This window comes from Bubalus kerabau, chromosome 20 (genome assembly GCF_029407905.1).
Source record: "Bubalus kerabau isolate K-KA32 ecotype Philippines breed swamp buffalo chromosome 20, PCC_UOA_SB_1v2, whole genome shotgun sequence".
Taxonomy (NCBI): Eukaryota; Metazoa; Chordata; class Mammalia; order Artiodactyla; family Bovidae; genus Bubalus; species Bubalus kerabau.
The window spans coordinates 3,280,239-3,307,565 of NC_073643.1; the positions used below are offsets into that span (position 1 = coordinate 3,280,239).

The 27,327-nt window shown below is 40.9% G+C and overlaps 1 protein-coding gene across 1 annotated transcript in view; it reads right to left on the minus strand.

Annotated features, from left to right (window-relative positions):
• Window positions 1–26,915, minus strand: part of LOC129635040 (serine/threonine-protein kinase Nek10-like) — a 123,224-nt gene extending 96,309 nt beyond the window's left edge. Inside the window, exons 1-4 of the mRNA XM_055557629.1 lie at window positions 26,887–26,915; window positions 24,608–24,737; window positions 23,965–24,035; window positions 2,316–2,529 (exon numbers count right to left, since the gene is read on the minus strand). Coding sequence (XP_055413604.1) covers window positions 2,316–2,529; window positions 23,965–24,035; window positions 24,608–24,737; window positions 26,887–26,915 — 444 coding nt within the window. The remainder of the gene's footprint in view (window positions 1–2,315; window positions 2,530–23,964; window positions 24,036–24,607; window positions 24,738–26,886) is intronic.
• Window positions 26,916–27,327: the final 412 nt, after the last annotated feature.

Here is a 27,327-nt window from a genome sequence, read left to right on the forward strand (position 1 = left end):
ATGGGGAAAAGTCTCTTCAATAATAGGTGCTAGGAATATTGGATGGTTAGATGTAAAATAATAAAATTAGAACATTTTCTCACAGCATATAGAAAAACAACATCAAAATGGATTAAAGGCCTAAATATTAGACTATAATTGACAAAATTTCTAGAGGAAAACATAAGCAGAATACTATAAAGAAGATGTGGCACATATATACACAATAGATTACTACTCAGTCATAAAAAAGAAATTTTGCTCTTTTCAATCAAATGGATAGAACTGGAGGGCATTATGCTTAGTGAAATAAGTCAGAGAAGGAAAAGTACTGCATGATATGACTTATACCTGAAATCTTAAAAAAATAAAACCAACAAATACATAAAATAAAACAAATAGACCCACAGATATAGAGAACAAATGAGTGGTTTCTGGTGGGGAGATGGAAGGCAGAGGGGCAAGACAGGGATAGGGGACTGGGATATACAAGCTACTAGGTATAAAATAGATACAGTGTGCTATTTACAGCACTGAGAATATAACCAATATTTTATAATAACTTTAAATGGAGTAAAATTGGAAAAAAGTTTAAACCACTATGCTGCTGCTGCTAAGTCACTCAGTCGTGTCCAACTCTGTGCAACCCTATGGACAGCAGCCCACCAGGCTCCTCTGTCCACAGGATTCTCTAGGCAAGAACACTGGAGTGGGTTGCCATTTCCTTCTCCAACATCTTAAAGCAATGTATATTGTAAATCAACTATATCCCAATTTAAAACACACACACACACACACACACACACACATGAAAAGTAAAATAAAAGGCATGACTGTACCAAAAAATAAATAAATTAAATTAAATCCAAAATAACTCACCAAAACTATATCAGATCTTTAATTTCTGGATTCCAAGTATGGCAAGATAAACCCACCAAGTAGTATTGCTTTCCTTCTTAAAAAAGAAAAAGTTTGCTGCAAATGCTGATATTTAAGAAATCAAAACTGGCTCTTCCTGGAGACTAACTTCTTATATAGTTTTCCCAGCCAAGGCACAGTTGGTCCTTAGGATCCTGGAAAGGAATTTAATGACCTGATTTCCTGATCAAGGATGGGCTTTATGACTCTACCGTGCTGGGCCCAACTCCAGGAGGGTTAAAGAAGAATACTGATGGGTTGAAGGGCCTCTTACTGAATCCCTGCTTTCATGGAACCCAGAGTGTGAGTGAAGAATAAGTCATAGAACACAACAAAGGCAGAGAGAAATAACAACACAGACTGTCACAGGCTCCACCACATACACCTGTGCAAATGTGTGCCTCTGACATCCCTATTCCAGTTATACTCAGAAATAAACTGAAAGATCAAGTTAATTTAAAGGTTACTGCCAAGAAAAATAAAAGCACATATTCTAATTTGTACCATGGCAAAATTATTACCACCACAAAGAGAAATGAAATTACAAAGACTAATAAAAAAAATTCAAGGTGAACATTATTTCCTTTTCTAAACTTACATAGAATATTTCTATCTATAAATCCAAATTGCTAAAAAAATTAAATATAAGCAGTCACTGCTATTTATACAAAGATCCATATTATAATGGAGAAGGCAATGGCAACCCACTCCAGTACTCTTGCCTGGAAAATCCCATGGACGGAGGAGCCTGGTAGGCTGCAGTCCATGGGGTCGTGAAGAGTTGGACATGACTGAGCGACTTCACTTTCATATATTGGAGAAGGAAATGGCAACCCACTCCAGTGTTCTTGCCTGGAGAATCCCAGGGATGGAGGAGCCATCTATGGAGTCGCACAGAGTCAGACACAACTGAAGCGACTTAGCTGCAGCAGCAGCCATATTATAAATTCAAAGAATTTCTAAGTTATCTTTTTGATACCTCTGGTTTTGTAATATACAACAAATTATGAGTTAGTTCTTTGGAATTCAATTATATTTCGATGCAGGATACAGGAAGCTTGGGGCTGGTGCATTAGGACCCAGAGGGATGGTATGGGGAGGGAGGTAGGAGTGGGGTTCAGGATGGGGAACACGTGTACACCCGTGCAGATGCATGTTGATGTATGGCAAAACCAATACAATATTGTAAAGTAAAAAAAAAAAAATAATAATAATAAAATAAAAAATAAAATAAAATTGAAAAAAATTATATTGACTTAATTTTAAGATATCAGAATGGATTAAAATGTCATAGTGAAATATCACATGCAGCAATTAATATTTTTCTAACTTAAGATGAATTTTCCTTAAGACAAACATGAACAGCCTCAGACACCTATTGGAATTCATCCTGAAGACACTGAAAGAAGCCCATTTACCTGAGACAGCAGAGTAGGCTCCTGCTGACATGTGATTGCATTCCGGTTGGCTTCCATAAAATACCTCTGTGTGCGCCTCCGTTCCCGTTCCAGCTTCTTCTCCAAGGCCAGCTGGGATGTGGATAAATTGTCTACATACTTCATCATGATATCTGATATCATGGAGCTGACTTCTACAATATCTGGGCGGGTTTCTGCATCTGGAGTGAGGCATCTAAGGAAAGATAGGCTCATCACAGCACTCTAGTCAAAGTCAGGACCAGTCCACAGGCTAAATTCTGCTCTGTGTCCCCCATGGTGCTTGCACCCAAGGGAACCTGGACAAGATGAACTTCAAGGGTACTTCTCAATCCAACACTTTTCAAAAGACATTTGGAAAATCTGGGAAGGAGAGGGAGTGGTCTGTTCACTTTGCAAGTTGGCTCATGGGCAAGGGTTACAGACTGTGTTGGAAGTTGCTCCCAGTCTCAGGATGGATGGATGGGGTCCACTTCTTCTATGTAAGTGATTCTCCTTAAAACCACCCCTACTCACTGGCCAATGAAACAAAGAGGCATCCTAATAATACAGGACCTGAATACCACACTTGGTGCACCAAAAGGAAGGAAAGATTCTGGGGAGTGGCAACTTACTGGACTTTACCAGCTGTATAGGAGCAAGATCAACACAACTTGATTAGTGAGAGTCTTACAAAGCATGATGCTATAAAAATAAAATGCAACCCAGTTACTTGAAATTTAAGCTTTATGTCATAATTTTTAACTATAGACAATTTGACACATTAAACGCTAAAAACTTTCTCAGATTTTGGAGGCAAGAGATATCAATCAGCCTACTAATGGGAGAATTGTTTCTATCACAGCTAAACAGTAGTAGAGGCTATTCTAGATGCCCATGGAACAAATTTTCAAGATCATTGGTTAGCATAATTTAAAAATTTCTGGCACTCACTACCATATTTGTCTATTTTTTTAATTCAAAATCTCTCTTTACATAGGGGCTTCCCTGGTGACTTAGACAATAAAGAATCTGCCTGCAATTCAGGAGAAAGTTAAAGTGCAGTCACTCAGCCATGTCCGACTCTGCAATCCCTTGGACTGTAGCCTACCAGGCTCCTCTGTCCATGGGATTTACCAGGCAAGAGTGGGTTGCCATTTCCTTCTCCAGGGGATCTTCCCAACCCAGGGATCAAACCCAGGTCTCCTGCATTGCAGGCAGACACTTAATGTCTGAGCCACCAGGGACCTGTGTTCAATCCCTGGATCAGGAAGATCCCCTGGAGAAGAGCATGGCAACCCACTTCAGTATTCTTGCCTGGAGAATCCCGTGGACAGAGGAGCCTGGAGAGGCTATAGTCCATGGGGTCGCAAAGAATCGGACATGAGTGAGAGACTAACACTTTCACTTTCAATGTTATATGTGGTAATGTATATGTTTCTATACTATTCTCTCAATTCACCCCACCCTCTCCTTCCACTACTGTGTCCATAAGTCTGTTCACTATGTTTGTGTCTCCTTTGCTGCAAATGGGTTCATTACTATCATCTCTCTACATTCCATATGTAGGTATTGTTGTTCAGTCATCCAGTCATGTCCGACTCTTTGCAGCCCCATGGACTGCAGCACACCAGGCTTCCCTGTCCCTCACCATTTCCTGAAGTTTGCCCAAGTTCATATCTATTGCATTGGTGATGCCATACAGCCATCTCATCCTCAGATAGCCTCTTCTCCTACTGCCCTCCATTTTTCCCAGCATCAGGGACTTTTCCAATGAGTTGGCTGTTCACATTACATGACCAAAATACTTGAGCTTTAGCTTCAGCATCAATCCTTCCAACAAGTATTCAGGATTGATTTCAACTTTGCTGGTATCCTAGGTGTTAGGTTGTTTTTTGTTGTTGTTGTTGTTGTTTTTTCCTTTCAGTACTATAAATATATCATACAACTCCCTTCTGATCTTCAATGTTTCTGTAGAAAAATCAGTCTGAAAGCCTTATGGGATTTCCCTGTAACTGACACTTTGTTTTTCTCTTGCTACTTTTAGAATCATCTCTTTAGTTTTAACTTTTGCCATTTTAATTACTGTAGGTTTTGGTGGAGGTCTCTTTGGGTTCATCTTGTTTGGGACCCTCTGTTCTTCTTGTACCTGGATATCTGTTTCCTTCTTCAACATCAGGAAAGAAATTTCCAGACATAACTATATCAAATACACACTGCACTCTCTTTTCTGTCTCTTCTCCTTCTGAGAACCACACTATGTGAATGTTAGCATGCGTGATGTTTTCCTAGAAGTCCCTTAAACTATTTTCATAAAAAAAAAAATATATATATATATATATATTTTTTTTTTGCTGTTTTGATTGGGTGATTCCCATTATTCTATCTCCCAGGTCACTAATGCACTCTTCTGTATCACCTAATCTGCTGTTAATTCCCACTACCATAATTTTAATTTCAGTTACAGAAAGGTCCCTACATATGGACCTTCAAGTAGCAAACTTTCAAAGGTGCTAACTTGAGTTTGCATATCCAATCACGGAAGTTAGTTCACATGTCTCATGTTCATTGTCACCTATGTGCATCCTCTCAAGTGTTCATATTTTTGTGTACATTATTGTATAGTACTGAATTCAGAACAGCAATAGAGAGGCTTTATTTAAAGCCCAGGATATCCAGAGGCAAGCGTAAAAGCAGCAGTGATGTAGCTGGTACTACAGTATTTTTCAAGGTACTGAACTGTAAGATTAAAAATGCTTTCTTGAGGGTGGTCCTAAGATGGCAGAGGAATAGGATGGGAAGACCACTTTCTCCTCGACAAATTCATCAAAGGAACATTTAAACACTGAGTAAATTCCACAAAACAACTTCTGAATGCCAGCAGAGGACATCAGGTACCCAGAAAAGCAGCCCATTGTCTTCAAAAGAAGGTAGGAAAAAGTATAAAAGACAAAAAAAAGAGACAAAAGAGGTAGGGACGGAGCTCCGTCCTGGGAAGGGAGTCTTAAAAAGAGAAGTTTCCAAACACCAGGAAACACACTCACTGGCGAGTCTGTGGTGAGCCTTGGAAGCACAGAGGGCAACATAACAGGGAGGAAAAATAAATAATTAAAACCCACAGATTACGTGTCCAACGGTAACTCCTCCAACGGTAACTCCCCCAGCGGAGAAGCAGCGCAGACACCTGCATCCGCCACTAGCAAGCGGGATCTGGGCAGGGAGGCACGGGCTGCATTGCTTAGAGTAAGGATTGGGCCTGAATGCCCCGAGGGTAATCAGAGTGAACTAACTTGGGCTAGCAAACCAGACTGTGGGATAGCTACCACGCGAAAAACACTAACCTAAGACACCACCAGGACCGCACACAGAACAAAGGACTGAACAGAACTAGCCGGCTGCAGACCATTCCCCTCTGGTGACAGGCAGCCAGAGACAGAAGGGGGCAATCGCAGCCCCAGAGAGACATTACCTACTAAACTGCAATCAGGCTTCTTTGCTAAGACTTCTTGGGGTTCTGGACAGTCATCATCCACCTGAGAAGGTGCGCCGGTTGTACACCCAGAAAACCAAGCGGCAGGGATGGGAGAGGCGATAAGTTGCAGCGACCACACTCACCAAACACCTCACCACCTGAGCTGCTCGGACCTGGGAAGGGCACAAAATGCAGGCTCAACTGAGTCTGCACCTCTGAGGACTACCTGAGTGCCTGAACCTGAGCGGCTTAAACCTGGAGGTGCATGCAGGCCAGGGCCGGCCTCAGACGGTTCCCAGTGAAGCAACCTAGAGCCTGAGCTGTGTGGGCAGGGAGGGCACACGCACCATGAGTGGGGGCAGGCCCACTGTGGCTGAGACACTGCGAGCACAAGCCAGTGTTATTTGTTTGGAGTGTCCCTCCCTCCCCATAGCACGACTGAACAAGTGAGCCTAAAAAAAGTGTCCACCACCTCCCGCCTTGTGTCAGGGTGGAAATCAGACACTGAAGAGACCAGCAAACAGAAGAAGCTAAAACAGAGGGAACCGCCTTGGAAGTGACATGTGCAATAGATTAAAACCCTGTAGTTAGTACTGACTACATAGGAAGGGGCCTATAGATCTTGAGAAATATAAGCCAAACCAAGGAACTATCTGAAAATGAACTGACCCCACACTGCCCACAACAACACCAGAGAAAGTCCTAGATATATTTTTACTATTTTTACAATCATTTTTTTTAACTTTTTAAAATTTTTAAGTTCTCTATTACTCCTTTAATTTTCATTTTTATACCCTACTATTACTTTTCAAAAAAAAGACCCTATTTTTTAAAGCAAACTTCATATATATATATATTTTAATAATTTTTGTGACTTTGTTTTTTTTTCTTCTTCTTCTTCTTTTCTTTAATATTGTATTTTTGAAAATCCAACCTCTACTCTAGATTTTTAATCTTTGCTTTATGGTATTTGTTATCAATTTTGTACTTTTAAGAACCCAATATTCAGTACCCATTTTAACTTGGGAGTGAGATTACTGGCTTAACTGCTCTCTCCCACTTTGGACTTTCCTTTTTCCCCACCAGGTCGCCTCTGTCTCCTCCCTCCCCCTTCTCTTCTCTACCCAACTCTGTGAATCTCTGTGTGTTCCAGATGGTGGAGAATACTTAGAGAACTGATTACTGGCTGGATCTGTCTCTCTCCTTTTCATTCCCCCCTTTTATCCTCCTGGCCACCTCTGTCTCCTTCCTCCCTCTTCTCTTCTCTGTATAACTCTGTAAACATCTCTGAGCAGTCCAGATTGTGGAGCACACATAAGGAAGTGATTACTGGATAGCTTGCTCTCTCCTCTTTTGATTCCACCCCATCTCATTCGGGTCACCTCTAACTCCCTCCTCCCTCTTTTCTTCTCCATGTAACTCTGTGAACCTATCTAGGTGTCCCTCACTGTGGAGAAACTTTTCATCTTTAACCTACATGTTTTATCAATGGTGCTGTATAGAAGGAGAAGTCTTGAGACTACTGCAAAAATAAGACTTAAAACCAGAAGCAGGAGGCTTAAGTCCAAATCCTGAGAACATCAGAGAATTCCTGACTCCAGGGAACATTAATTGATAGGAGCTCATCAAATGCCTCCATACCTACACTGAAACCAAGCACAACCCAAGGGTTGACAATTTCCAGAGCAAGACATGCCATACAAATTCTCCAGCAACACAGGAACACAGCCCTGAGCTTCAATATACAGGCTGCCCAAAGTTACTCCAAAACCATTGACATCTCATAACTTGTTACTGGACACTTCATTGCACTCCAGAAAGAAGAAATCCAGCTCCACCCACCAGAACACTGACACAAGCTTCCCTAACCAGGAAACCGTGACAAGCCACCACTACAACCCCAACCACAGTGAGGAAACTCCACAATAAAGAGAACTCCACAAACTGCCAGAATACAGAAAGGCCACCCCAAACTCAACAATATAAACAAGATGATGAGACAGAGGAATGCCCAGCAGATAAAGGAACAGGATAAATGCCCACCAAACCAAACAAAAGAGGAAGAGATAGGGAATCTACCTGATAAAGAATTCCAAAAAATGATAGAGAAAATGATTCAAAATCTTGACATAAAAATGGAATCACAGATAAATAGCCTGGAGACAAGGATTGAGAAGATGCAAGAAAGGTTTAATAAGGACCTAGAAGAAATAAAAAAAAGGGTCAATATATAATGAATAATGCAATAAATGACATCAAAAACACTCTGGAGGCAACAAATAGTAGAATAGCCGAGGCAGAAGATAGGATTAGTGAAATAGAAGATAGAATGGTAGAAATAAATGAATCAGAGAGGGAAAAAAGAAAAACGAATTAAAAGAAATGAGGACAATCTCAGAGATCTCTGTGACAATGTTAAACGCCCCCACAGTCGAATCATAGAAGTCCCAGAAGAAGAAGACAAAAAGAAAGACCATGAGAAAATACTTGAGGAGATAATAGTTGAAAATTTCCCTAAAATGTGGAAGGAAATGATCACCCAAGTCCAAGAAACCCAGAGAGGCCCAAACAGGATAAACCCAAGGCGAAACACCCCAAGACACATATTAATCAAATTAACAAAGATCAAACACAAAGAACAAATATTAAAAGCAGCAAGGGAAAAACAACAAATAACACACAAGGGAATTCCCATAAGGATAACGGCTGATCTTTCAATAGAAACTCTTCAGGCCAGGAGGGAATGGCAAGACATACTTAAAGTGATGAAAGAAAATAACCTACAGCCCAGATTACTGTACCCAGCAAGGATCTCATTCAAATAGGAAGGAGAAATCAAAAGCTTTACAAACAAGCAAAAGCTGAGAGAATTCAGCACCACCAAACCAGCTCTCCAACAAATGCTAAAGGATCTTCTCTAGACAGGAAACACAGAAAGGGTGTATAAATTCGAACCCAAAACAATAAAGTAAATGGCAACAGGATCATACTTATCAATAATTACCTTAAACGTAAATGGGTTGAATGCCCCCAACCAAAAGACAAAGACTGGCTGATGGATACAAAAACAAGACCCCTATATATGTTGTCTACAAGAGACCCAGCTCAAAACAAGGGACACATACAGACTGAAAGTGAAGGGCTGGAAAAAGATATTCCATGAAAATAGAGACCAAAACAAAGCAGGAGTAGCAGTACTCATATGAGATAAAATAGACTTTAAAACAAAGGCTGTGAAAAGAGACAAAGAAGGACACTACATAATGATCAAAGGATCAATCCAAGAAGAAGATATAAAAAATATAAATAAATATGCACCCTACATAGGAGCACTGCAATATGTAAGACAAATGCTAACAAGTATGAAAGGTAAAATTAACAATAACACAATAATAGTGGGAGACTTTAATACCCCACCCACACCTATGGATAGATCAACTAAAGAGAAAATTAACAAGGAAACACAAACTTTAAATGATACAATAGACGACTTAGACCTAATTGATATCTATAGGACAGATCAGATCAGATCAGTCGCTCAGTCGTGTCCGACTCTTTGTGACCCCATGAATGGCAGCACGCCAGGCCTCCCTGTCCATCACCAACTCCCCAAGTTCAACCAGACTCACGTGCATCGAGTCAGTGATGCCATCCAGCCATCTCATCCTCTGTATTCCCCTTCTCCTCCTGCCCCCAATCCCTCCCAGCATCAGAGTCTTTTCCAATGAGTCAACTCTTTGCTTGAGGTGGCCAAAGTACTGGAGTTTCAGCTTCAGCATCATTCCCTCCAAAGAACACTCAGGGCTGATCTCCTTTAGAATGGACTGGTTGGATCTCCTTGCAATCCAAGGGACTCTCTAGAGTCTTCTCCAACACCACAGTTCAAAAGCATCAATTCTTCGGCGCTCAGCCTTCTTCACGGTCCAACTCTCACATCCATACATGACCACAGGAAAAACCATAGCCTTGACTAGACGAACCTTTGTTGGCAAAGTAATGTCTCTGCTTTTCAATATGCTATCTAGGTTGGTCATAACTTTCTTTCCAAGGAGTAAGCGTCTTTTAATTACATGGCTGCAGTCACCATCTGTAGTGATTTTGGAGCCCAGAAAAATAAAGTCTGACGTTGTTTCCCCATCTATTTCCCATGAAGTGATGGGACTAGATGCCATGATCTTCGTTTTCTGAATGTTGAGCTTTAAGCCAACTTTTTCACTCTCCACTTTCACTTTCATCAAGAGGCTTTTTAGTTCCTCTTCACTTTCTGCCATAAGGGTGGTGTCATCTGCATATCTGAGGTTATTGATATTTCTCCCGGCAATCTTGATTCCAGCTTGTGTTTCTTCCAGTTCAGCATTTCTCATGATGTACTCTGCATACAAGTTAAATAAGCAGGGTGACAATATACAGCCTTGACGAACTCCTTTTCCTATTTGGAACCAGTCTGTTGTTCCATGTCCAGTTCTAACTGTTCCTTTCTGACCTGCATACAAATTTCTCAAGAGGTAGATCAGGTGGTCCGGTATTCCCATCTCTTTCAGAATTTTCCACAGTTTATTGTGATCCACACAGTCAAAGGCTTTGGCATAGTCAATAAAGCAGAAATAGATGCTTTTCTGGAACTCTCTTGCTTTTTCCATGATCCAGCGGATGTTGGCAATTTGATCTCTGGTTACTCTGCCTTTTCTAAAACGGGCTTGAACATCAGGAAGTTCATGGTTCGTGTATTGCTGAAGCCTGGCTTGGAGAATTTTGAGCATTACTTTACTAGCATGTGAGATGAGTGCAATTGTGCGGTAGTTTGAGCATTCTTTGGCATTGCCTTTCTTTGGGATTGGAATGAAAACTGACCTTTTCCAGTCCTGTGGCCACGTCTGAGTTTCCCAAATTTGCTGGCCTATTGAGTGCAGCACTTTCACAGCATCATCTTTCAGGATTTGGAATAGCTCAACTGGAATTCCATCACCTCCACTAGCTTTGTTCGTAGTGATGTTTTCTAAGGCCCACTTGACTTCACATTCCAGGATGTCTGGCTCTAGGTGAGTGATCACACCATTGTGATTATCTTGGTCGTGAAGATCTCTTTTGTACAGTTCTTCTGTGTATTCTTGGCACCACTTCTTAATATCTTCTGCTTCTGTTAGGTCCATACCATTTCTGTCCTTTATCGAGCTCATCTTTGCATGAAATGTTCCTTTGGCATCTCTGATTTTCTTGAAGAGATCCCTAGTCTTTCCCATTCTGTTGTTTCCCTCTATTTCTTTGCACTGATCACTGAAGAAGGCTTTCTTATCTCTTCTTGCTATTCTTTGGAACTCTGCATTCAGATGTTTATATCTTTCCCAAACCAAAACAATGAATTTCACCTTTTTCTCAAGCACACACGGAACCTTCTCCAGGATAGATCACATCCTGGGCCATAAATCTAGCCTTGGTAAACTCAAAAAGATTGAATTCATTCCAAGCATCTTTTCTGACCATAATGCAGTAAGATTAGATCTCAATTACAGGAGAAAAACTATTAAAAATTCCAACATATGGAGGCTGAAAAACATGCTGCTGAATAACCAACAAATCACAGAAGAAATCAAAAAAGAAATCAAAATATGCATAGAAATGAGTGAAAATGAAAACACAACCACCCAAAACCTGTGGGACACTGTAAAAGCAGTGCTAAGGGGAAGGTTCATAGCAATACAGGCATACCTCAAGAAACAAGAAAAAAGTCAAATAAATAACCTATCTCTACACCTAAAGCAACTAGAAAAGGAAGAAATAAAAAACCCCAGGGTTAGTAGAAGGAAAGAAATCTTAAAAATTAGGGCAGAAATAAATTCAAAAGAAACAAAAGAGACCATAGCAAAAATCAACAAAGCCAAAAGCTGGTTATTTGAAAGGATAAATTAAACTGACACACCATTAGCCAGACTCATCAAGAAACAAAGGTAGAAAAATCAAATCAATAAAATTAGAAATGAAAATGGAGAGATCACAACAGACAACACAGAAATACAAAGGATAATAAGAGACTACTATCAGCAATTATATGCCAATAAAATGGACAACATAGAAGAAATGGACAAATTCTTAGAAAAGTACAACTTTCTGAAACTGAACCAGGAAGAAATAGAAAATCTTAACAGACCCATCACAAGCACCGAAATTGAAACTGTAATCAGAAATCTTCCAGCAAACAAAAGCCTAAGTCCAGACGGCTTCACAGCTGAATTGCACCAAAAATTTAGAGAAGAGCTAACACCTTTCCTACTCAAACTCTTCCAGAAAATTGCAGAGGAAGATAAACTTCCAAACTCATTCTATGAGGCCACCATCACCATAATACCAAAACCTGGCAAAGAGGCCACAAAAAAAGAAAACTACAGGCCAATATTACTGATGAACATAAGTGCAAAAATCCTTAACAAAATTCTAGTAATCAGAATCCAACAACACATTAAAAAGTTCATACACCATGACCAAGTGGGTTTTATCCCAGGGATGCAAGGAATCTTCAATATCTGCAGATCAATCAATGTAATATACCACATTAACAAATGGAAAAATAAAAACCATATGATTATCTCAATAGATGCAGAGAAAGCCTTTGACAAAATTCAACATCCATTTATGATAAAAAACTCTCCAGAAAGCAGGCATAGAAGGAACATACCTCAACATAATAAAAGCTACATATGACAAACGCACAGCAAACATTATCCTCAATGGTGAAAAATTGAAAGCATTTCTCCTAAAGTCAGGAACAAGACAAGGGTGCCCACTTTCACCACTACTATTCAACATAGTTTTGGAAGTTTTGGCCACAGCAATCAGAGCAGAAAAAGAAATAAAAGGAATCCAAATTGGAAAAGAAGTAAAACTCTCACTGTTTGCAGATGACATGATCCTCTACATAGAAAACCCTAAAGACTCCACCAGAAAATTACTAGAGCTAATCAATGAATATAGTAAAGTTGCAGGATATAAAATCAACACACAGAAATCCCTTGCATTCCTATACACTAATAATGAGAAAATAGAAAGAGAAATTAAGGAAACAATCCCATTCACCATTGCAACGAAAATAATAAAATACTTAGGAATATATCTACCTAAAGAAACTAAAGAGCTATATATAGAAAACTATAAAACACTGGTGAAACAAATCAAAGAGGACACTAATAGATGGAGAAATATACCATGTTCATGGATTGGAAGAATCAATATAGTGAAAGAGTATACTACCCAAAGCAATCTATAGATTCAATGCAATCCCTATCAAGCTACCAACAGTATTTTTCACAGAGCTAGAACAAATAATTTCACAATTTGTATAGAAATACAAAAACCCTCAAATAGCCAAAGCAATCTTGAGAAAGAAGAATGCAACTGGAGGAATCAACCTGCCTGACTTCAGGCTCTACTACAAAGCCACAGTCATCAAGACAGTATGGTACTGGCACAAAGACAGAAATATAGATCAGTGGAACAAAATAGAAAGCCCAGAGATAAACCCACGCACCTATGGACACTTTATCTTTCACAAAGGAGGCAAGAATATACAATGGAGAAAAGACAATCTCTTTCACAAGTGGTGCTGGGAAAACTGGTCAACCATTCGTAAAAGAATGAAACTAGTACACTATCTAACACCATACACAAAAATAAACTCAAAATGGATTAAAGATCTAAACGTAATACCAAAAACTATAAAACTCTTAGAGGAAAACATAGGCAAAACACTTTCCAACATACATCACAGCAGGATCCTCTATGACCCACCTCCCAGAATAATGGAAATAAAAGCAAGAATAAACAAATGGGACTTAATTAAACTTAAAAGCTTCTGCACAACAAAAGAAACTCTAAGCAAGGTGAAAAGACAGCCTTCAGAATGGGAGAAAATAATAGCAAATGAAGCAACTGACAACTAATCTCAAATATATACAAGCAACTCCTGCAGCTCAATTCCTGAAATATAAACGACCCAACCAAAAAATGGGCCATAGAACTAAATAGACATTTCTCCAAAGAAGACATACAGATGGCTAACAAACACATGAAAAGATGCTCAACATCACTCATTATCAGAGAAATGCAAATCAAAACCACAATGAGGTACCATTTCATGCCAGTCAGAATGGCTGCTATCCAAAAGTCTACAAGCAATAAATGCTGGAGAGGGTGTGGAGAAAAGGGAACCCTCTTACACTGTTGGTGGGAATGCAAACTAGTACAGCCACTATGGAGAACAGTGTGGAGATTCCTTAAAAAACTGGAAATAGAACTGTCTTATGACCCAGCAATCCCATTGCTGGGGATACACACTGAGGAAACCAGAATTGAAAGGGACACGTGTACCCCAATGTTCATCGTAGCACTGTTGATAATAGCCAGGACATGGAAGCAACCTAGATGTCCATCAGCAAACGAATGGATAAGAAAGCTGTGGTACATATACACAATGGAGTATTACTCAGCCATTAAAAAGAATACATTTGAATCAGTTCTAATGAGGTGGATGAAACTGGAGCCTATTTACAGAGTGAAGTAAGCCAGAAAGAAAAACACCAATACAGTATACTAACGCATATATATGGAATTTAGAAAGATGGTAACAATAACCCTATATGCGAGACAGCATTTGGCAAAACTAATACAATTATGTAAAGTTTAAAAATAAAATTTAAAAAAAAAGAGAGACACAGATGTATAGAACAGTCTTTTGGACTCTGTGGGAGAGGGAGAGGGTGGGATGCTTTGGGACAATGGCATTAAAACAAGTATGCTACTGCTACTGCTGTTAAGTCGCTTCAGTCGTGTCTGACTCTGTAAGACCCCATAGACGGCAGCCCACCAGGCTCCCCCGTCCCTGAGATTCTCCAGGCAAGAACACTGGAGTGGGTTGCCATTTCCTTCTCCAACGCATGAAAGTGAAGAGTGAAAGTGAAGTCACTCAGTCGTGTCCAACTCTTTGCGACCCCATGGACTGCAGCCTACCAGGCTCCTCCGTCCATGGGATTTTCCAGGCAAGAGTACTGGAGTGGGGTGCCATGGCCTTCTCCAAAAACAAGTATAATATCATATAAAAAATGAATCGCCAGTCCAGGTTCCATGCAGGATACAGGATGCTTGGGGCTGGTGCACTGGGATGACCCACAGGGATGGTATGGGGAGGGAGGTGGGAGGGAGGTTCAGAATTGGGAACATGTGTACACCCATGGTGGATTCATGTTGATGTATGGCAAAACCAATACAATATTGTAAAGTAATTACTCTCCAATTAAAATAAATAAATTTAAGTTAAAAAATATAAAAATCCAAGAAAGGTTAAAAAAAATGCTTTCTTAATTTTGTGTGTATTTTTAAATGTATTATTTGTCTTAAAAGTATTATAAACCTATTACTATATAGCTGATTATGTTAATTGGCTACCTAAGCTAACTTTGTTGAACAAATTGGACTTGTTAAAATGCTCTAGGAACAAAACTCATTTGTATATAAGAGACTTGCTGCTGCTGCTTCTGCTGCTAAGTCACTTCAGTCGTGCCAACTCTATGCAACCCCATGGACTGCAGCCTACCAGGCTCCTCCATCCCCGGGATTTCCCAGGGAAGAACACTGGAGTGGGTTGCCATTTCCTTCTCCAATGCATGAGAGTGAAAAGTGAAAGTGAAGTCACTCAGTCATGTCCGACTCTTCGTGACTCCATGGACTGCAGCCTCTCAGGCTCCTCCATCTATGGGAGTTTCCAGGCAAGAGTACTGGAGTGGAGATATATATTGTATTCCTCAGTTTTGTTTTTTAAAAAATATTTTCTAGTACTTTGTTAAGATTTTTCACTGTGTTCATCTATTCTTTTAAGTTCAGTTGTCATTCCCATTACAATTGTTTTGAACTGTTTATCAGGTAAATTATTTACCTCTGTTTCACTAAGATTTTCTTTTCAGGGTTTTTCCTTATTATTTCTTTTGAAACATATTCCTCTTCCTTCTCATTTTGTTTGTTTCAGTCTATAAAACTGGGCTTGCTCCCTCCTGAGTGTATGCAGGGACACACACATGCTGGCAATGGCAGCTTATATCTTGGCCCAGCAGCAGGCTGGAGTCCAAGCCAGCCCTGCTCCCTGCAAGTGTGCACACTCTCACAGTCAGAGGCAAAACTGTTGATCAGAACTGCCTTCATGGGGAGCAGCATGGGACAAGAGGGGCTGGAGTGGAAACCTGGTGAGTGCTCATGTCATGTCTTGGCAGGCTGGCCAGTGCCCCTGGCAGCTTCAACCTCTGCCTCCACATTGTGACTGGAAGCAGGCAAAGCTGTATGCTCTTCAAGAGCAGAGGCCCAGTTTCCTACATCCCTCTGGTAAGCCCCATGGGGTTTCAAGGCTTCCCAGATGGCGCAGTGGTAAAGAAAATGTCTGCCAATGCAGGAGATATAAGAGACATGGGTTCAGTCCCTGGGTCGGGAAGATCCCCTAGCGTAGGAAATGACAACCTATTCCAATATTCTTGCCTGGAAAATTCCATTGAAAAAAAGGAGCCTGGCAGACTGCAGTCCATGGGATTGCAAAGAGTCAGACATGACTGAGCGCGCGCGCGTGCGCGCACACACACACACACACACACACACACACACACACACAGCGTTTCAAACTTGCAAGGGGCTTGTCTTCCAGTGGTGTCAGATCTCAGAGCTGGGGTGCCCAATGTGGAGCTCCAATCCTTCACTCCTCGGGGAGGATCCCTGAACCTGTGATGTCCCCTCTTCTCCGTGTCTCTGCTAGGGGTGGAGGTCCTGACCACATTCTTCTCTCTTCCCACTAGACTCCATGTGGATCTTTCTTTACAGCCTTGGTTGAAGAAGATCTGCCCTACTTGTTCCCAGGTTGATTTCAGTGAGAGCTGTAGTTTGGATGTTAAAATGAGGGGAGGTGAGCCCAGAATCCTCCTAATTTTCCACCTGGATCTCTCTTTTCTTGACTTTATTAACCATGAGTATAATAAACACATCACTACTTTATCATTTCAAGCTTTATCTTTAGGCTATTTGTTTTCAAGTTCTAAGAAAGTGAGATGCATATGGTTATTACCACTCTTTTCCAGGTCTCTAACAGGAAGACTTCTTGGATCACACTCGCTCAGACAGACTCACTGTCCCCGTTTCACAAGTCCTCATTTCACTGTCTATATTTAAGAACTCAAAGCCACTGTAATTTATACTGTGATGGTCTGTATCACCATTGGAGACTGGAAACATGTTTAGAGGAGGGACCTGTGTCTCCTTCACTGGGATCTCGCCTGTATGTAAAATGGAATCTGGGTCCTGCTGAGGATTCAGCAAATGAATGAATGAACAAATGAATGAACAGGTGGTCTCATAATTTACCTGTACATAACCTAAAATATTTGGGTACAGGCTTTTGGAATCCCAGGAATATCTCCTACCAGAAGTTTCATTTTAGACTCATTGGTTTGAAATGCCTCTCAGCTTGGATATTTCAGGGAGATTCTTTTTTTTTATTATTTTATTTATTAAGAGCAACCAAATGCTTTAACGATTTTCTAATCAAATAAGCATAAAGTCAAGTTCTAGGAAAAAATCTGGGATGTCCACTCATGCTACCCACTGTGCGTCCACTCTGCTCTGAGTGACCAGATGGAAAGAATCAGAGGGATACCGTGTTCAATTCTAATCATTTCATGTTTCAAGAAATAAAGAAGGTAGGGTGGAAAATGTAAAGAGCCATTTGTCCTTAGAACTAGTTGAAAGCACTAACTTCTTTAGTCATTATGACTTCTTCTGAAACAAAGTGCCAGACAGCTTATGCAATGAAGCACAGACAGAGAAAACTTAGGCAACTGAAATATCCTGCACATAAAAGGATGACATTTTCTTAACAGTGTACTGGAAGGTAAAAATAGCAATACCGGTACTGGGCAGAGCAGTAAAATATATTTTTTGCCTCAGTCTCTTCAGGGTTACCAAGTTATTCTCCTAATTTAATAGCCTGCTAAGGAAAGAAACTAAGAAAATGGGAAATTGAATTTGTTCTCTAGTTCTTTTGAAACAATATTTAGAGACTAAAAATCTAAAGCAAATAAAATATGTAATTACATGCAACTCACAACTGATTTTGGTTTTATGTCAAATTTTCTAAAGATAAAACTTTGCAATGTGACTCAGACACTGAGTTTTGAATAACTTTAAATGGAAACTACATCTGTTATAGGCTGCACACTGCAATCTTAAAATCTGTCAGTTCAGTTCAGTTCAGTCACTCAGTCATGTCCGACTCTTTGTGACCCCATGGACTGCAGCACACCAGGCCTCCCTGTCCATCACCAACTTCCAGAGTTTACTCAAACTCATGTCCACTGAGTCCGTGATGCCATCCAACCATCTCATCCTCTCTCAACCCCTTCTCCTCCCACCTTCAATCCTTCCCAGCAACAGGGTCTTTTCCAATGAGTCAGTTCTTCACATCAGGTGGCCAAAGTATTGGAGTTTCAGCTTCAGCATCAGTCCCTCCAATGAATATTCAGGACTGACTTCCTTCAGGATGGACTGGTTGGATCTCCCTGTAGTCCAAAGGACTCTGAACAGTCTTCTCCAACACCACAATTCAAAAGCATCAATTCTTCGGTGCTCAGCTTTCTTTACAGTCCAACTCTCACATCCATACATGACTACTGGAAAAACCATAGCCTTGACTAGACAGACCTTTGTTGGTTAAGAAATGCCTCTGCTTTTTAATATGCTGTCTAGGTTGGTCATAGCTTTTCTTCCAAGGAGCAAGTGTCTTTTCATTTCATGGTTGCAGTCACCATCCACAGTGATTTTGGAGCCCAAGAAAATAAAGTTTGTCACTGTTTCCACTGTTTCCCCATCTATTTTCCATGAAGTGATGGGACCAGATGCCATGATCTTTGTTTTCTGAAAGCTGAGCTTTAAGCCAACTTTTTAACTCTCCTCTTTCACTTTCATCAAGAGCCTCTTTAGTTCTTCACTTTCTGCCATAAGGGTGGTGTCATCTGCATATCTGAGGTTATTGATATTTCTCCTGGCAGTCTTGATTCCAGCTTGTGCTTCCTCCAGCCCAGTGTTTCTCATGATGTACTCTGCATATAAGTTAAATAAGCAGGGTGACAATATACAGCCTTGATGTACTCCTTTCCCTATTTGGAACCAGTCTGTTGTTCCATGTCCAGTTCTAACTGTTGCTTCCTGACCTGCGTACGGGTTTCTCAAGAGGAAGGTCAGGTGGTCTGGTATTCCCATCTCTTTCAGAATTTTCCACAGTTTTTTGTGATCCACACAGTCAAAGGCTTTGGCATAGTCAATAAAGCAGAAATAGATGCTTTTCTGGAACTCTCTTGCTTTTTCCATGATCCAGCGGATGTTGGCAATTTGATCTCTGGTTCCTCTGCCTTTTCTAAATCCAGCTTGAACATCTGGAAGCTCACGGTTCATGTACTATTGAAGCCTGGATTGGAGAATTTTGAACAGTACTTTACTAGCTTGTGAGATGAGTGCAATTGTGTGGTAGTTTGAACATTCTTTGGCATTGCCTTTCTTTGGGATTGCAATGAAAACTAACCTTTTCCAGTCCTGTGGCCACTGCTGAGTTTTACAAATTTGCTGGCATATTGAGTGCAGCACTAAAATCTGTAGTCAGCTTTAAAATTAAATTGTCTGTTCCTACTAATTATGGCATCTTAGTATTCTGAATTAAAAGTATGCTCAAAACATGTCACCTGGCGTGCCCTAAGTAGTGATCATTCATCATTTTAAACATCCTGGTGATGGTAAACTCATCACCCATCAGCAGCCCGCTCTACTGAGTGCTGGGTGCTTAGTCACTGAGTGGTGTCCGATTCTCTGCAACCATATGGACTATAGCCCGCCAGGCTCCTCTGTCCATGGGGATCCTCCAGGCGAGAATACTGGAGTGGGTTGCCATGCCCTTCTCCAGGAGATCTTCCCAACCTAGATATAGAACCAGGGTCTCCTGCATTGCAGGCAGATTCTTTACCAGCTAAGCCACCAGGGAAGCCTTGCTCTGCAGTGGATGTCTAATTCTGACACATGTTTCCTTCCTATTGGTGAACTGACTTTGCTCCCACTCTCCCCAAACTTCCACTCTGTGGTCTTGGCTCCCTTTGCTGAGGTTCCACATCATAAATCCAGTTGTTTTCATATTCTCAATGTCATTCAATTTTCCTAGTTAACCAAAGTATTTTCCAATCCTTTTATGACTGTACTTCAAAACCTGTTGACTTAACTTCCAGGCAACAGTGGGAACAATCCACTTCTCTCTCCAGCAACACCACCAGCCCAGTCAAGGCTGCCACCACCTCTCAGTGGACAACTGGACCTGCCTCTCCTTCCCACTCTCATTCCTTCAAGTGTACTCCCTGAAAATTGGCCAGGATGATCCTAGCTAAAGAGATTTTCACTATGTCTCAACCTGTTAGTAACTCTTCAGTCCTCTCCTCAATACTGGGGATAAAAGTTCAAAACTCTCAATGTGACCTGTGGGGCCTGTCAATCTCCCAGGCTCTTTTGCTAGCTATTCCCTGACTTCTTGACATGCTGCATCCCCAGCTTCCTTCAGTTCTTCAAATTAGCAAGCTCTCTTGCCCAGGACAGCCTTCAGAGATGTGGATCTATGATATGCTTTCTCTGTTATGTTTGCTATTTGAGAATTAGTGGAGTTCAGGTCTTAGGTTACGTGTCATTTTTTCATAGAAAAACTTGTCCAAATCCCTCGACCAGACCAAGTTCTTTTGTAATTTTCATTGCCTCTTTTACCACGCTTCATCAAATTTATCATAATTTTTATATACTTCATTCTATAAGTAATATTACCTAGTTTAATTAAGGGCTTGCTACATGCTGAGAACTATGCTAAAAAGTTTTATCTTATTTAAAAGCATTATCTTACTTAGGCTTCAAAGTAAGGCCATGAGTAGTCAGAATTGTTACCCATACATCACAGATGAGGAAAGAGGGGCTTGGGGAGGTAAAGGTGAGTGGAAGAGTGAGGATTAGAATCCACCCAATTCTAGAACCTATTGATATTCTGACCTATTCATAATAATGTTGATACCCTAAGCCTAACCTTCCAGCTCCACGAGGCATGGATACCAATAATCAGGGAGCCTGTCAGAAGCAAATTATGGTCCTGTTTTTCCAACACCACAAAATCAGAGTAAAATCTCTGTAGTTTTTTTTTTTTTTTTTAGTTTAACAGGGTTCTTCTTTTTATTTTCTTTTTTTTAATTTTATTTTATTTTTAAACTTTACATAATTGTATTAGTTTTGCCAAATATCAAAATGAATCCCCCTCTCCTATTCTTTGGGGCACATAAATACCTAAGAAAAGGGGAAATTAAATGAATAAATTTGGCACTCTTATCTTGACCTCTCTAGAGACTTCTTGAATTTTTAATGCACTTTCCAGAAAACAAATAGCAGAGAATAGGAGGTGAGCAGTTTAAATACATTTGTCTGGACTCATTAGCAATAGGGTGGATCTAGTACGATGTAGAACTCAGATAATTTAGAAATGGATCTCAGCTCATTTCCCACAACACTAACAATAATAGCTACCAACATTGCTCAAGATTTACCATCTGCCAAGCTCTACGCTAAGTTATTTGCATATGTTATAATCATCACATTAGCCTGATGAGGTTGTTACCATTACAATCCCCATTTTACCAGATGAGGAAATGGAGATGCCAAAAAAGTAGTCAACCTGTCTGCTCAGAGTCCCCAATTAGTGAAACTCAGTACCAGCTGGGCCTGCGGTGCTTAGTGCGATTGGGTAGCATTGTGTTGAGCAAGGAAAGATTCAGGATATAATCTGACAATCACGTGAAGAGAATCTATTAATGCTAAACGGTGGGCTGGGTAGAGAAACCAGAGGGAAAAGTGCACAGCAACAATAATGTGTTTATTACATTTCGTCAGAGGTGGTGCCAAGAGTGAGGGTAGATACAGAATTGAAATTTAAAGGAATTGGGCAGGGAGATGAATAAAGATTCCATCTGGGGTGACCCTAGGATTTTTATTATAACAGTAAGGATTTGACTCAGCTTGATGGGGCAGAATAGTAATCTTGGGCCAATTTAAGGGCTTAAAATGATCCAGAAGTAACAATCAGCCAGATAAATGTCATTTATTCATACAACCAGTAAACTGGGTTAAGGATCTGTTTGGTAGTAGGCATTGCTCTGGGCATTTGACAGCTATGAACTAAACTGAAAAAGTCTCTCTCTTCTGGTGGGGAAGAGACAATAAAGGAACACATCTGCATTCATATGGATAATGTGTTAGGGGTGGTGGATGCTGTGAACTTTGTAAACTGGGTCAGGGGACAAGAGAGTTCAGAGAGGTTGTGGGCGCATCAGGGCAGGCGCCCTAATTATGCAGAGACCCAGGGGAAGTGAGGGCTTGTGCTACTGCATGCATCAGACAGCAGTGAGCACCAGGATAAGGGAAGAGCAGTAGCAGGGAGCTCCCTGTGGCTGCAGCAAGGGGAGCAGGGGGAAGTTGAGGGGAGGGCACCTGGGGCAAGCCCTGTGGAGGCAGAACTTTGAGCCTCTCTAGGGATAATAACTTTCATTAAACTCCTGCTATGTGGATAGCTGAAGCACTTTGTGACTTTCTTTGAAAAATTACTATTGTGCTATACAGTAGGTCCTTATTAGTTATCTATTTTATTTATAGTAGTATCTATATGTCAATACCAAACTTCTAATTTATCTCTCTACACTTTCCCCCTTGGTAACCATACATTTGTTTTCTATATCTGTGACTCAATTTCTGTTTTATATAATAGGTTCATGCATACCATTTTTTAAGATTTCTCATATAAGTGGTATCATATGATATTTGTCTTTATCTGACTTATTTCACTCAGTATAACACCTCTAAGGGCTTCCCTGGTAGCTCAGCTGGTAAAGAATCTGCCTGCAATCCAGGAGACCTGGGTTTGATCCCTGGGCTGGGAAGATCCCCTGGAGAAGGAAAAGGCTACCCACTGCAGTATTGCGGCCTGGAGAATTCCATGGACTGCAAAGTCCATCGGGTTGCATAGAGTCGGACATGACTAAGTGACTTTCACTTTCAATCTCTAGGTCATCCATATGATTGCAAATAGAATCATTCGATTCAGTTTTGGTTGAGTAATATTCCATTGTATATATGTACCACAACTTCTTTATCCATACATCTACTGAAGGACATTTAGGTTCCTTCTATGTCTTGGTTATTTTAAATAGTGCTTCAAAGAACACTGGGGTGCATGTATCCTTTTGAATTATGGTTTTCTGCAGATATAAGTCCAGGAGGAGGATTGCCAGATCATGTGGTAGCTCTATTTTTAGTTTTTTAAGGAACATCCACCCTGTCCTTCATAGTGGCTGTTACCACTTTACATTCCCACCAACAGTGTGGAAGGGTTCTCTTTTCTTCAAACTCTCTCCAGCATTTATTGTTGTAGGAGAAGGCGATGGCACCCCACTCCAGTACTCTTGCCTGGAAAATCCCATGGATGGAGGAGCCTGGTAGGCTGCAGTCCATGGGGTCGCTGAGAGCGAGACACGACTGAGCAACTTCACTTTCACTTTTCACTTTCATGCATTGGAGAAGGAAATGGCAACCCACTCCAGTGTTCTTGCCTGGAGAATCCCAGGGGCGGGGGAGCCTGGTGGGCTGCCGTCTATGGGGTTGCACAGAGTCAGACATGACTGAAGTGACTCAGCAGCAGCAGCAGCAGCCTTTTTAATGGTGGCCATTCTGACTGGTGTGAGGCGATCTCATTGCAGTTTTGACTTGCATTTCTCTAATAATTAGCAGCGTTGAGCATATTTTCATGTGCCCCTTGGCCATCTCTACATATTCTTTGGAGAAATATCTCTTTAGTAGATCACACTTGATATATAGATTGATATGAAACATTCTGAATAATCAGATTAATGGTAACATGTTATTTCAAGTGAATACTATTTCCTCTTGGACACGTGGTGGCTTCCAAATGGTCTCTATCATGATTGATGTCCAAACATTTTTCTAGGTTTGGAGTATTTGGGAACCCTTCCTCTTAATAGTACGTTTTCACAGATATGAGGTATTTCTTGATAATCTCTATAGGTTTGCAGTTGTGGGACTAATTACCTGCTGATGGTAGTGATCACCTTTTCAGAGTAGATGCCTTCTGGCACTGGTTCATATACCGCCTCCACTATCTGCAAAACAAACAGGCTGGAGCAATGGAAGTAAAGCAGCCACAGGTGCCCTTGCATGGTGACACTTGGCCATGACACAGGAGCTATGTAACAAGCATCATAATCTCATGCACACATTTTCATCAGAAACAAAAATATCCCAACAGTTTTAAAAGTAGCATTAATTGAACAGTTCTTGAGCACAGAATTATATTCTTCAAGGTAAGTAAAAGCTAACATCAGATTCATAATAAATGATAGGATAATATAATATAGTGTAGGATAATATAGTATATTGGATTGAGTGCAGGCCAAACCACAAGTAAAAATAAAAGACCAAAAGCAGTTTGATATATTATTTTTATAATTTTTTATGATAAATTGAAGAAAATTATAGGGGGAAATGTGCCCTAGCACATGATATAGATTTAGAAGAAAGGAGAAAATAAACAAATAAACTGGATCATGTGGCTAATAAAACAATGACTGCTTTTAATGGGTAGTTTTACTAAAATCACAAAGGTTCTGTTTAAGAAGAAAAGGAATGGTGTTTTTGGCACCATGAGACCCTTTTGTCTGCCAAGGTTGCTTACTTTTGTGGCCAGGGAGAGCATGTTGGTGCTGTAGAAGGGAGGATCCAGGGTCGCCATCTGATAAAGGATGCAGCCTGCTGCCCACACATCTGCCTTCTCCCCGTACGGCTCACTCTTCAGCACCTCCGGGCTGAAGTAAAACCAGGATGTTAACGCATGATGCAAAGGTAGAAGTTGGCACGGGAAAAAGTTCGATTTTCAAGCCATAATTGGAGATGGGAGAAAAACAAAGGAAACTCTTGATTACTATTTCAAGTAAACATATTTAAACGTATCTTTGAATTCTCTCAGACTTACATGAATCAAGAAGCACAACCAAGCAATTCTAAGCAATAAATCACATAAACAACTCCTATTAAATGTCCTTCTACTTTTAGAAACAACCACCTCCCATTGGTAGATGGAATGACTGTCTCTAGTTCTCACTATTCTGGAAATTCTGAATATCCCACCTTTAGTCTCAGTGACAGTGTTTGTTACCCACCCCTGGCTTTGCTACTGGCTGCGCTGTCTTGCCCTGCCAGTGGAGTGTGGAGGTGGCACGGCACCAGATCAGGGCCTCGGTGCTTCCATTTGTCGCTCTAGGAACTCCTGTCCAAAGCACTAATCCCAGGTAGCTGCTGCCCATCTGGCCACATGGAGCAGATCTGCACACGTAAACCTGCAGCCTGAAGGAGACCCAGGCCAGGAGACCCACAGACCTGGGAGTCTGACAGTAAATGCCTATTGTGGAATGCCATTCAGATTCTACGGTGATTTTTTATAAGCAAAACTGACACAGCACCGTCCCTTTGCTACTCAATGCTAGTATAAAGTCTAAGGCAAGACCGTACTTAAATACGCTGCAGAAAATGACAACATCCACATGCTCATCTCTTTTGAAATTGCATTTCTAGTCTGAATAAGGATGCTGTGTCTGCATGTATGTTCAGTTGTGTCCAACTTTTTGCAACCCCATGGACTGTAGCCCACTGGGCTCCTCTGTCCTTGTAATTTTCCAGGCAAGAATAATGGAGTGGGTTGCTGTTTCCTTCTCCAGGGGATCTTCCTAACCCAGGATTAAACCCCTGTCTCTTGCATTTCCTGCATTAGCAGGAAGGTTCTTTACCAGAGCCACCAGGGAAGCCCCGGATAAGGATGCTGTCAGCCTTTAAATGGAGTTAAACTGTGAGGGTTTAAGGGTTTGACATTTTTTAAAATGTGGACAGGAGTGTAGTTCTCTTGGATATTTTGAACTAATAGAAGTTTCCTCCCTCATATTTATAGACAAATGTTAAAAGCATTCAGCACCCACACAGCCTAAATTAATAGTTTGATGATTCACTTCTATAGTATGTACTTAGGACTGTGCTCAACCCTTTAAATTAATAGGGTAGGGATTAATGGTTAAGTTAGACAGTGGATTAATATATAAAGAAACTCATAAATTGGTATCCGAACAGTAAGTATTGGCTGTTTAGAATAACCAAGGAGTTGCTATTAGTGTGAGATTATGGGGAATGATTCCTGGTTTAAGACTTATGTTATGTACTTACAGAGGAAGTATGATTTCCAGATCTCTCAGTTATTTTCATACGTATTGTCTGAATTTAAAAATGGCAAAGGAGGATTCTGGGGTGAAATTTCCAGGGCTCTACTGGTCCTAAGTATACAAAATGTCCCTGTTGTCAGTTGATCAACTGCTCACATTTTTAAAAATGCCATAATAGGAAAAAGTTCTCCAACAACAAAAAAAATATCCTTGGCTCCCCACAGTTGAATGTCTCATGTTTTTATCTACTGAGAACTCAGAAGATTTGTTTCATAATAAACAGGTGCTCTGAGTGCTCCACCCATCCCCCTCAACCCCCCTTCCCATTCCCAGTTGCCATGCACTTCTACTCTAAAGAGCCGGCATCTGTACTTCCCTGGAAGACGGCTCTCATTTTTCCTTGAAAGATAATTACTCAGTGTAGAGGACAACACTTATAAGAACAGAAGTTGCTTAGTTTATTTTTCTCACCATTACACCTCCTCCTTCATCTCACCAGAACCCACAGACTTCTCTCACAGCCAGAGGCACGGATGCGCCTTTGCAACATGGCTGTGCCACTCCTCCCAACAAAAGATGGAGTCCATGTTGTACCTTTTGAATCTGAGCTTGACCATATAACTTGCTTTGGTCAAGAAGACACCAGGAAAAGTGATGCAAGGAGAGAACATAGAAGCACTTAGTCTTTATGGCTCACTCTCTCTTTGTGCTCTTGAAGACCCTATCGACCACAAGCAGGTGACTGAGCCCAGGTTCTCCAGGCTGGATGATAAGCATCACATGGCCCAGTTACATTCAGTCCCCATGCCCACCACCACATCCATCAGTGGAGCCCTTGAAAGCCAGGTCACCACAATGCAAGGTTAGCCCAGACAACACGCATCAACAATCCCAGCTCAAACCAGCCCAGGTTGCCAGCATGCAGTATGTTGCTATTGTTCAGTTGCCAAGTTGTGTCTGACTGTTTGTGACCCCCTACAGGACACAGTATATACCACAAGAAGAGGGGAAAAGGTTATTGTATCAATCTACTAAGTTTTGAGGTTGTTGCTGCTGCTGCTGCTAAGTCGCTTCAGTCGTGTCCAACTCTGTGCAACCCCATAGATGGCAGCCCACCAGGCTCCCCCATCCCTGGGATTCTCCAGGCAAGAACACCAGAGTGGGTTGCCATTTCCTTCTCCAATGCATG